This window comes from Myotis brandtii, unplaced genomic scaffold (genome assembly GCF_000412655.1).
Source record: "Myotis brandtii unplaced genomic scaffold, ASM41265v1 scaffold355, whole genome shotgun sequence".
Classification (NCBI taxonomy): Eukaryota; Metazoa; Chordata; class Mammalia; order Chiroptera; family Vespertilionidae; genus Myotis; species Myotis brandtii.
In genome coordinates, this window is record NW_005363642.1 from 1294450 (window position 1) to 1306587 (window position 12138).

The 12138-nt window shown below is 50.9% G+C and overlaps 2 protein-coding genes across 3 annotated transcripts in view; one reads left to right on the plus strand and one right to left on the minus strand.

The window, feature by feature from the left end:
- Window positions 1-9059, plus strand: part of DEXI (Dexi homolog (mouse)) — a gene marked incomplete at its 5' end in the record, with an annotated part of 19126 nt that extends 10067 nt beyond the window's left edge. Inside the window, one exon of the mRNA XM_005871763.1 lies at window positions 8395-9059. The remainder of the gene's footprint in view (window positions 1-8394) is intronic.
- Window positions 7001-12138, minus strand: part of CIITA (class II, major histocompatibility complex, transactivator) — a 58764-nt gene continuing 53626 nt past the window's right edge. For both annotated transcript variants that reach the window (XM_014544187.1, XM_014544188.1), the window contains exon 19: window positions 7001-7943. In XM_014544187.1, the coding sequence (XP_014399673.1) occupies window positions 7634-7943 (310 nt within the window). In that variant the 3' untranslated portion in view covers window positions 7001-7633. The remainder of the gene's footprint in view (window positions 7944-12138) is intronic.

The window sequence follows — 12138 nt, forward strand, 5'->3', positions numbered from 1 at the left end:
ACTCGTAAGTCAAGGCCCCACTGTAACTTAATTAGGGTACTCCTAAGGCTTAGGAAGAGCCACACTCAAGGGGCCAGAGAGCCATATGTGGCTCGCGAGCCGCAGTTTGCCTACCACGGGCTTAGGCTCTTGTGGGCAAAATGGGTTATAGGGGCAAGTGTGGAAATAGGATAGCCAGTTAGGAGCTGTTCAGTTGCTTGGGTCAAGTTGACCGAGGCTAGGATGAGGCAAGGTTAGTAAAGATGGAGAAACACGAGTAGACCAAGAACACCTTTTGAAGGTAGAACTATGGAATCCATTCAAAACCTGTACTGAGTATTGATCATCTATACTGGTTCCACGCCCTTTGTGTGTTCACTGACTCAGTCATTCAGCAAATGTTAACCCTGCCTCCTCTTATGCGAGGCTCCAGGATCCCAAGATGAATCCCTGCCTCCAAGCCAAGTGCTTGACTTTCAGACAGTGTAATTTGGAGGAGACTGTCTTATTTTATCTCCTCAGCACATCAACAGAAACACTTCCCCTTGCAAATGAAAACATTGGCATACTCTGAACCAAAAACCGAAGCCCAAATGCTTTGACATACTTTTTAGCAAACACTGTTTGAGGAGAAACACAGGAAGTGTGTCTCGGGGACACCCTTGCAAAGCTTTCAAAGTGACAGAGCTGGACCCTGGGAAATAGGGAGGTCAGGGGCGGTGGGATATACTCGTGCCTGGAGAAATGGTGGAAGTCACGCACATTATTCCTTCTTCTCCACTCCCAAACCAAGGTAGTCTTGTTCCCAAAGACTGGGGAAGCCCAGACTTGGGTGGGTGAGGGGTGGCTAGAAGCAGGAAGCCTTTGGGGAAGATTAAAGATGATCTGATGGCACCCCATCTCCAGGCTCCTTTCCATAAGCAGAGGCACAGCAGTGGTCAAATCTTAATCTTCTCACTCATTCTCACGTGGACACAGTCTCATGAAACACTGACTAAGGGCGAGGGGCATGCCAAGCAGTGGGGGAGAGGGTGGATCTCCAGATGAAAAGATTCACTCACTTTTGCTCCCTCTTTTTCTTTTTTCTCTTTATGTGTGTACCTGCATAATTCAGGTCATCAAACATTTGTGGAGAACTTATTAAGGAGGCTGTATTAGGGTTAAACACCCCAGATTCAGATGCCCTGGGTTTAAATCCCAACCCTAATTGTGACTTTGGGCATGCTACATATCTCCCTGTATGTCAGATTCCTCTTCTCTGAAGCAGAGATAATGAAAATTGACTTCCTTGTGAAGATTAAATGAGATCTATGTAAAGCTCTTCAACCTTCCTGTGATATATTAAACACTATTATCATTAACAGATATAATGGAAAGTGTGTATACTCAGGCCCTTGAATATATAAACCTGCACATATATCCACTGGTAATTTAGATTCCCTGATGAGCTACAGAGGACTGGCTGGCTGCACGAGGGGCAGGTCCAGGCCTAGACTACTGGGATAGACTTCTTACTCTGCCTTCTAGGTCTGGGACCCTCAGGAGTCTTTGCCCATTTTGCTGTGCCCTCCAAAGGCCACCAGATCTGGAGCCCCGGAGAGCCACAGCTCTGTGGTTTTCCTGGAGTGTTAATCATTGCCCAGGAGCAGGGGGAGTAGGGAGTCAGGAGCTCCCCCTTCCCAGGAGAAAGGGCCACTGGCCTGGGAGCTGAGAGTCCTAGCGTCCTAGCAGTTCTGGTGTGGAGGCAGCTCAGCTGGGTTGATTTCTCCTGATTCTTTTTTTTTTTTTTAATTAAATCTTTATTGTTCAATTGATTTCTCCTGATTCTTGATGAAAGCCCACAGTGCTGCCAGCCCTCTCTTGGCACACAGGAAGGGCTGAGGGAGAGGAGCCTCACTGCGCTGGGAATGGAGAGACTGGAGAATGCAGCTGCCAGTCACATGCCTGGCGGAACTCAGATTTGGAGCTAAGGGTAACCAGACCCAGTGGTCAACTTATTACAGGCTTTCTCAGGCTTCAGTGTCCCGACTGGGTGCTGCAACTACTCTTTCCTGATCTACCTGCCCTGCTCCCTCATGCCAATCTGTGGCCTGTGCTATCAGCAGAAGACACAGGAAGCTGGCATACCACTGCTCTGCTCAGAAACCCAAACCTTTTGAGGGGCATGGGCACGATAGAGTCAGGTCCCGGGAGATCCCCCAGCCAGGGGTCTGGTCTGACAGGAAACCAGGTGGGAAGTTATGATTGTTACCCAGACAAGAGACAGGTGATGATGATGAGGGGAGGCACACGCTGGTGATGTGAACCTTGATCACTTGGCTAAGGTGGTGTCTGCCAGTTCTTTACACTGTAAAGTTACTATTTCTCCCTCTATAATTTATAGTTTGTGATTAAGTCTACTAGTTTTAGTGCTTCGTTTTAAAAAAATAATATTTTCATGTGAATTTTTTAAAAAGAACGTTTATATCACTGAAAAGAGAAAACCAGCATCAGTTGGCATGGATAAAGAACAGGAAGTGCCAAAGTCATTAAATTCTGGCCAAATACGAAGGCCAGCTAAAGGTGCAGGGCCTCTGGCCTGCTCTTTGTTAAAAAGGCAGATTAGCAACAGTCAGGTGATTAGATACTCCAGCTCCAGAGTGGAACTTTCTCCTCAAAGTAATCAAGGGTCGATCTAGAACCAAAAAGAATCGCTTGCTCACCTCATGTGACTCGGTGTTACTTAAGGCCATCTCCATGTGCCCCCCTAAAATTGTGGCTTAGAGACTTTGCAGTCAGATTGGGGTTTAAATCCCAGCTCCACCAACACCTTGGACAAGTGACTTCACCTCCTCAGGCCTCAGTTTCCTTCTCTGAACTGGGGATGATAGCATCTGCTGCAGGGCTTTGCACAGATGAGATAGGGAAGGAAGAACTCATAGTCGGTTCTTAATAAATGATGCTGTCAGTGTTAATGGTGTGGCACACCCAGAGGGGGCTTGGCCCTGGAAGTCTTCCCCTTTCCTTGGCTCTCTTACTCTTGGGGGCCAGTTACCAAGGAGGGTATGTCTGTGTGGGCAACCTTTGAAGCAGCCCAAGGCTGATAAATACCCTTGCAGCCCTCATCCTTTGCCCCAGTCCTGTGGGTGGCTGGGAGCTGGTTCCAGGCCCTTACCTCCAGAAGGGACAGGAATCCTGGGATTCCTTCCTGGCAGGGGACTTGGTGGTGGGGTGGTTAAAAATAACCGCCCCTCCCACATCCATAGCTTCCCGGATCATCAACTGTGAAGCAGGCAGGGCAGGGCTCATTAACTTCATTATGCAGGAAGGACACGGAGGCTTAGGAAGGTTCAGTGACTCACCCCAGATGCCAAGCTATCAGGTGGCTACGGTGGGCCTCCCAGCCACACTTGTGGTGCTTCCCCAGTGATGTCGCCTGTCAGGCGTCCCTGGAGGCAGCAGGTACGCGGAAGCAGAGTGCCATCCGCCTCTCAGCGCTCTGCCACTCTGTGGCACCTACTACTTGTCCCTTTGGACCAGAGAAACCAGGCCCAGGCTCGTCTTTGCAGGCCAGGGGTATCTAGCTAGACATCATAGTTTCATTTCCATGATGTTTACTTTTAGCATCGCCTCATGTTTATGACAAATGATACCAATTTTTATTCATGATAATGGCATAAAGGTTCCTTTTAAAATTTTGTAGTTAAGAGGTGTGTGGCGCTAGCTGCTTTGGCTCAGTGGATAGAGCCTCAGCCCGGGTTCGATTCCTGTCAAGGGCACGTACCTTGGTTGCAGGTTCCCCAGCCCTGGTCGGGGTGTATGCAGGAGGCAACCAATCAAGGTGTCTCTCTCACATCGATGTTTCTCTCTGTCTTTCCCTCTCCCTCCCACTCTTTCTAAAAATAAAATGTCCTCAGGTGAGGATTAACGATAAAGGAAAGAGGTGTGTTGGTTGAAAATACTAAATAAGAGCAGTCCAGGTGGTTGTTGGGTGTGGCAGGACTCGTGAAGGTGTTGGGCAGACGCTGCCCTACAGAAGGCCTCATGGAATCTTGGACACGGACCAAATGGGAACACGTTGTGGACAAAGAATCTTCACAAGCCCCACGCTGATGAGCATCAATAGCTGACATGTGAACCAGAATCCACATTTGAGAAGCTGACTTCCATCAGAGACATAAGCCAGGCAGCTTCTCCTTCTCCGTCCCCTTCTGGCCACACACTTGTCACCTAGACAAGGCGGAGGCCCTCCTGCCGCACAGCCTGTCCCAGAGACCACAGTGGAGACACTGGGCAAATCATACTTGGGTGACCTCTTTGGTGACGTCATCGCTTTGGTTGTTTGTTTGATACATGGACAAAGAGCAACGAGTAATGGGTTTCCAACAGGCAAGGTCTTTGGAGGAGGAGAGCTGCTTTCAGAAGGCCCCAGCGTTAAGGAGGCCCCTGCCTGGTGTTTCTAGCTGGGAACAGGTGGGGACAAGGAGGAGAGGAACCAGCACGTACCCTGCCTCCTGTGTGCTGGGTAGGGCAGGCATTCCACCCACAGGATTTCATGTAAGCCTCACCACAAACAGCCCAAAGAGGTAGGCATTGTTGTCTTCCTTTCAGATGAGGAAAGAGGCCCAGAGAAATTAGGTGATTTGCCCGAGGTCACCCAGCTGAGGAGGGAGAGCCCGAATGACCCGGTAAGGCAGAACTACAAAAAAAAATTATCCCCTTTCAGTATGTCCAGAGCACCGTTCCACCAGCACCCTTAAGATACATAGGCCATTTTCTCATTTAAGCCCTATCCTCAAGCTGGGATATTGGTGCTTAAAATGGATTAAGTGCCCAACTATCATTCTAATGACAAATGAGTCAGCCACTCACTCCCTCTGTCCCCTCTGGGGAGTGGCCTGGAATGAGGTTACAGTTTCAGAAAGAAAGAAAAACAGCCAATGGCTAATGAATTGTCTCATGTTCTAATGATGTTAGGCATTGCTTATCAGCGGTTCTCAACCTGTGGGTCGCGACCCCTTTGGCGGTCGAACGACCCTTTCACAGGGGTCGCCTAAGACCATCCTGCATATCAGATATTTACATTACGATTCATAACAGTAGCAACATTACAGTTACGAAGTAGCAACGAAAATAATTTTATGGTTGGGTCACAACATGAGGAACTGTATTTAAAGGGCCAGAAGGTTGAGAACCACTGGCTTAGATTCTCAGCTACAGCCCGGGATGGTTTTCAGCTGCGGCTTTTTTTTAAAATCCTAAACAGGATATTTTTTCCATTGCTTTTCAGAGAGAAAGGAAGGGAAGGAGGGGGAGAGAGAGACATTGATTAGTTGCTTCTGCATGCACCCTGATGGGGGAGGGAGGGCAGGGAGCAAACCTGAAACTCAGGTACATTTCTTTGACCGGGAATCAAACCCACGACCCTTCAGTGTGTGGGCCGACACTCTGACCACTGAGCAACACTAGCTAGGGCTCAGCTAGGGCTTTTGATGCCTTGGAGGAAAGTGATGGACCAAAGATGCTGAGAGGAATTAAGACTTGGGGGTCATACCAAGGAGGTTCAAATCCTGGCTTGGCTGTGTGGCCTTGCACAATTTACTTAACCTCTCTGACCCCATCTGAAATTCAGGAAGGATGGTCCTCCTTGGCCCCACCTTCTAGGGTTGTTTTGAGGAATAAGTTAAGACATGAGTTAAAGCAGATTGGACAAGGTGAGTGTAAAGCGCTTGATCAAGGTCAGCTGTTCTCATTCTGGGTTTTGCTGTGAGACCAGACTTGCAAGTCAGAGGAGCAGGGGATTGGTGGCCCAGATGAGAGGTCCCAGGACATCTTCCAGCCATGGATACAGAGGCCTGGGACGATGTCTCTGTGCTTGACTTGCTGTGTGACTTAGGGCAGGTCACCACCCTCTCTGGGCCCCTTCATTCTCTGTGGAGTGGAACTAACTTGGATCAGTATCTTCCCAAACCTCACAAGACCGCTTCAACACTTTTCGTCCTGTTGCCTGAACTATTATTTATGTAGTTGTTTTCTTTAAACCGGCTCTCTAAATTTTTAAAGTGAAATTAATGTTCTGGGAAAAGAGGAACTTTATGTTACTATCAGAAATGGAAAATTGGCATCACTTGCCATAAATAGAAAGTGACCCTATAGATAAACACCACGGAGACAGAAGCGCTGGTGGATTCCTGCCGAGCCAGCTCCTGCGAGGCCCTATATTAGCACAGGAGAGAGGTGCTCCAGCCCGACAGGCTCTGGGACTGGACGCTGTTTGTTGTGGCCACAGGACTGGGAAAGGAGTGGGTCTGTTCCATGGGGTTCTGTGTTCTCTGACACCCCATCCCCCAAGTCTGAAATGGGCTCGGCATGATCCCCTGCCTTGGAGGTGGCTGCAGTGAGCCCAGTGAGGGTGACTCTGAAGGAAGAATCCTGCTCCAGGTCATGGACACCAGGTTCTCAGGAGCACCCCCATAGGAACCCCAGGGGTTACTTGAGGAGGGAGGTCAACAGGAGGTGGACTCCGGGCAGGCTGGGGAGGGGGTCCTGTGAACACCTCTCTAAGGGCCAAGAGCTCCGATGCTGACGCTCTGGCTGTGGCCCCCATTCCCCTTCCCACCTGTCAGGTCTAGTGGGGAGGTGGGCTGGGGCCCAAGGACTCAAAGACTTACCAGTGTCATTAGTGGAAGCCAGGGAAGGTCTGAGCCGTGGAAGGATGTGTCCCCAGCCAGCCTCTATGAATCTGGCAGAGAACACAAGAAACTTGAACAAGTTGGCCCCTGCTACCCTCTCCAGGCTTGTCTCCCCCTGGCCTGCCTTCTACCCCTCCCCCACCCCATGCCAAACTACAGGAGGTTCCAAGACCTGCTGTGTCCTGGCCACCTGCCCTCCACCTGGCATGCCTTTTGTGCACAGCCTTTCCTGTTCATCCCCTGTTGTCGGATATATTACCTTGGGCTGAAATTGTTCACCATATTGTGTCAAAGGCAAGAGCTGCACTCCTCATGGGGTCCCAGCACCCAGCTCAGAGAGGTTCCAAGGCCTGACCTCTATCTGGCATGCCTTTTGTGCACAGCCTTTCCCAGACTCTGAGCTCCGTGCATCCCCTGTGCCTCCTCCTGTTGTCAGGTATATTACCTTGGGCTGAAATTGTTCACTATATTGTGTCAAAGGCAGGAGCTGCACTCCTCATGGGGTCCCAGCACCCAGCTCAGGACCTGGCACACGGGTGGTACAAGGTTTGATAGTCTTTGAGATCTCCTGTGGGACAAAGCCCTGGGTAGGTAGGCATCCTTACACCCTCTCTAGTGTCTCTCCCTGTAAAATGGAATCGTAATAGTATATAACTCCTGGGTTGTTAGGAAGGTGGAATGAAATCACCTGCGTAAGGCTCCATCTCAGGTGTGCTCTCCTGTGAGCAGACCCGGGATGATGATTCAAGTGCAAGTTGTTTGTTTGGGAGGTGATCCTAGCACTTGCTGGCAGCCTCCACCTGCAGGAGATGCGTGGTTCTCAGTGGAAGCAGTTCTGCCCCCTTGGGCGGTCTTAGGAAATGGAGCAAGGGGGCATTTTTGTTGTTAATGTACCTGGGGATGCTGCTGGCAGTTAGTGGTCAGAGGCTAGAGATGCTACTAACATCCCACAATGCCCAGAACAGCCCTCCAACATCGGAGAATCATCTGCCCCAAATGTCAATAGCGCCCTGATGAACAAGACGTGTTGGGTGTTTAACAGCAGTTTCATATGATGCTGGATGACGTTTGCAGAAGCAATAGTCTGAACTGGCAAAGATGAGACTCAGAACTGGGGCGGAGGATGGGCATGGGAGTATGAGACACTGCAGACACACTGGCACCAGCTGGACAGAGAGAAGGGCAAGGGGAGTGGGGACCTTCGAGGGGCCTGGCGGGGGGAGGGGGGGTGATGCTGTGTCCTGGGAGAAAGAGCTAAGTGGGGCTGCTAAGGACCTTGGCTGTGGCCACAGCCTTCCTGTAGGCTGTGAAGCATTTATGGGCAAGGTGGGAGGTGCTGCCAAGCCCTGCCCACTACCCAGAGCTTGCTCAGCTGCCCTAGAGCTCTTGTCAGCTGGCAGACCCTTGGGTGACCACTGCATGGGCTGCCCTCTCCCAGGATTCCCTCCCTCCTTCCCAATAACGGACAGTCTTCCTCTCCCACGTAAAATTGCACTGGTTCTTCAGCCCAGGGTCCTTAGAAATCAGGCAAATTCATTAAAAGAAGTTTTAAATAAGTTATCGGGAAACACTCCCAGCCTGAGTCTGGGGCTTCTGGCGGTTCTCTGGGAGCGAGGAAGAGAAGGAAGACTTCCCTGGCCCCCAGGAGCCTCCTGAGGCCGGGTGGAGGGTCCAGAGTCCCATCCAGGACAGGTGGCAGTTGGTGCTTCCATGTTGGTAACACCCCTTTTTTCTCTCTTGTTAGGCCTGCTCCCTTCAGAAGTTCTGTGCCAACAGAGAGGCTCCGGTCCAGGCCCAGGACAGGGGGACGGAGAGGTTGAGACTGAGTGCCGAGGTCGGGAAGGCATTTGTCCCCCTCCCCAAAGGGAGAAGGCGGGCACGTCCGAAGACCTCTCCCGCCTGCAGCATTGCACAGATGGCCTCGCCTTGGCTTCTGGCCTTCCGCACCGCGATGGATGTTTACAGGAACCCAGCCAGAGTATGCCTCCCTGCTCTCTCTCCCCGACTGCACCTGCTCCCCACACTTAACTTTCAAGAGGACACTTCACACCACGGACACACACACAGAAACGACAGGCAACTCCGGCTGCTGCCCGTGGAGCCCTCAGCCCGACTGGGTTTGGCCCAGGCTGATCTTAGAGGCAGCGACTGTTTCCGGGAATGACTGCGAAGGAGAAGAGGCGGGAAGGTGTCCGGGCTGAGGGCAAGGCTTTGACTTATTCATTTCAAGTTGCTTCTTCATCAAGTTGCCAAAACTGATCCACCACGCCTGGGGAGGCCATGTTGCTCCTCTGGCCAGAATTATTTTTAGAAAATGCGAGTGGTTTGAATACTGGACTTTGATAAACCTGTAAAAGCAATACTTAGGAGGCTGACTTCTTTCAATTAAAAAAATGTATGCAACTTCAATCCCTGTGGACCTGCCTTTTTTTTTCTTTGAGATTTGGCAAAGGAATTCATAAGCAGAAAACCTCATATTCGACAAAGGGCAAAAGAGGGCTTCCCAAGTAGGAGACCCAGCCAGGCGTGGAGTCTGCCCAAACCGGGCTGGCGTGGGAGGCCCAGCCCAGTCCCCTCCCTGCTTCCACAAGCCTGGCATACCAGGGCTGACCTTTGGGGTGTGGTGGCACAGGCCTGGTGGCCACGCTGGAAATTGGGCCCAAATCCCCAAGAATCAGAGGTGTGGTATTCGCTGGGCACACAGTAGAATCCAGTGAAGATGAGGGAGAGAGGGAGAAACGAATGAGTGAAATGGGGTCCACTTGCCTCCAGTTTCATGAAAACAAATAGCATCATTCTCTCCAGTTGGCAGAGCACCTGCTGCTTTTCAAAGCACCTTCACCTGTGCCCCACGTTAAAGCAGCTACAGATGATTAGCTCCATCTTACAGGGGGGCAGACTGAGGTGTGGGGGACGAAAGGTCCGCAGGACTCGAGAGAAAGGACAGTTGCAGCACCACTTGTCTTCATGTGACTCTAAGAAAGGGGGTGCTAGGGAACGTGCACAGAAGATGTTGGGGAGGCCCAAGGTGAGCGTGAGACAGGAGACATATGGAGAGGCCTGCAGAGGAAATGAGGGTTTAAACCAGTGGTTCTCAACCTTGGCTGCACATTAGAATCACCTGGGAATCCTTTTAAAATCCTGATTTCTGGGCCTCATTCTGCAGAAATTGTCTCTTTGTTGCTAATGTTGTGGCCCCACCCCATAACAAAGAAACAGAATTTCCGGAGGATGAGGCCCAGAAATCAGGATTTTAAAAAGATTCCCAGGTGATTCTAATGTGCAGCCAAGGTTGAGAACCACTGGTTTAAAAGATGCAAACACTTGAGGCCTGACCATTGTGGCTCAGTGGTTGAGTATCACAGTTCGATTCCCGGTCAGGGCACATGCCCAGGTTGCCAACTTGATATCTCCAGCAGGGGGCACGTAGGAGGCAACTAACCAATGATTCTCATTAATGTTTCTATCTCTCCCTCTTCCTTCCTCTCTGAAACCAATAAAAATATTTTTTTAAAAAGATGCATGCACTTGAAATCCACTAAACATGAGATTGTGCCATCAACATATAGTGTGATTCCAGACAGCACATGCCCAGATTCCTGTGAGCATCACTTCCCCTTCCGACAGGTGGGGCTCGGGGAGCAACTCCAGTACACTGTGCCCGTGGCCACCGAGAAACCCTCCAAAGAAGTCAAAAGGCAGCCTTGCATCTTGACTGCCTCCTTTGTAGGGGTGTGGCCTTAGGCAAGTATATCTTCTGTGAAAGGCCCGCTTCCCAAGATGGTTTTTGTATTAACAAAGGTGCCCCTCTGGGCTGAGAGAGCTCCACACCAGGACTCACCGCTTGGCAAGCAGACTGGGTTGCAACCTCTATTTATCCCCATGTCCAGTGCCTTTGTGCAGTGCACAGACTGCCCAACCATACCTGGCAGCCTGCCCAGAGGTTTTTAAAATTTTACTAAAATGCAAGACTTACCAGAGCATCTTATTCACCACTGTGTACTCGGTACCTATTTGTGGAATGAATAAAGCAAAGTTGTGGCGAGGCTTATTTGTTCATTCCATGAACGTTTACGGAGCACTTACTATGTGCTGGCACTTTGCTGGGAGCAGAGGGCACAGCAATGAATAAAGCAGGCAAATTGCCCGCCCTCCTGGAGCTCACATCCTAGGATAAGAGCAGACAGCACAACAGATAAGGGTGGAAAAGAAAAACTGGTGATGAGGTTGGAGAGTGGGGGGCGGGTGTGTGAGTATCTGTTTAACGGAGTGATCTGGCACACCTTCCTAGGGGGCTGTCCTTTAAACCTAGTCCTGAGGATGAGAAGAAGCCGGCCATGTGAGGGACTAGAAATCACAGTCCAGGCAAAGGCTGGAGTGAAACACATTCATATGTAACAAGGAGAACTGACATGGATCGAGCTGCATGCCAAGCTCTTGCTCTGTGTGCTAGCTCACCGACTCTCCCATGACCCCGTAAGGAAGACAGTACGGTGAGACTTTTACACGTGGGGAGACTGAGGCACAGAAGTCATTTTTACAGGTGGGGAGCTGGGCATTGGGTCCAAGTGATCTACCTCTAGAGTCTGTGCTGCTGACCCCAGGCTATGGTCCCTCCTGATGAGGAAGGTGCCTGACACAAAATGAGAATCAATTCTAATATTTACTGAGCACGTATTATGTCCCTCACACTGTGGCGAGTGCTTTACGTGTATCAACTCATTTACTAAAGGGGAGCTGTCATTTAAAATCATTGCTATGCATAATTACAGCCTCTGAGCAGACCAAAAGCAGCGAGTACAGCAGCACTCTCCCTGTCTGGCCAAGGGTGTAGTAGATGCCTCAAATGGAGGGGTGGGGTATTGGCTCGGTGCTCACCGCTGTGAGGACAAATGGGAGTATCTTGAGGACTCCACAAAGTCCATAAATGCAGAGAAACCCGAGGGGCAGTGCCCGAGCTATTTAAAGCCCAAACCTGGGTCAGGACACCTGATGCCCTCTGCAGCTTCGCCAAGGCGGAAGGCACTGTCTCTCTGCAAGCATTGCCAACCAGGCAGCTGGGTCTCAACCCCTTCCCCCTGCCCCCACCCCACCCAGTTGCTGGGAAGAGACGAGTTTGGGCCCAGGTGTCAGGGCTGTGCACTAGAACTGAACAGACAACTCCCATGGCTGCCAAAACCAAGTTACCCCAAACCAGGCTTCTGACCGAGCAGGCCATGCCCCAGTGACAACAACGACAGGCGAGCTGGCAGCTCTCTGGGTAGAAAACAAAGCTGCCAAGGCCCTTCCAAGCTTGCCTTGGCCGAGGCAGAATCCAGCTGGGCTGGGAACGGCTCCCAGGATGCAGGGGCCAAAGGCAGAGGGAAGCACTCCCTCTGCGAGGCTCACGGTGCGTAGGCCTTGCTGCTCCCCTAATAATGAATGTCCCACTGAATCTTAGGACGCCACAAAGAAAATCCTTTCTGAAAGGACAGGACTTGGGCCAAGG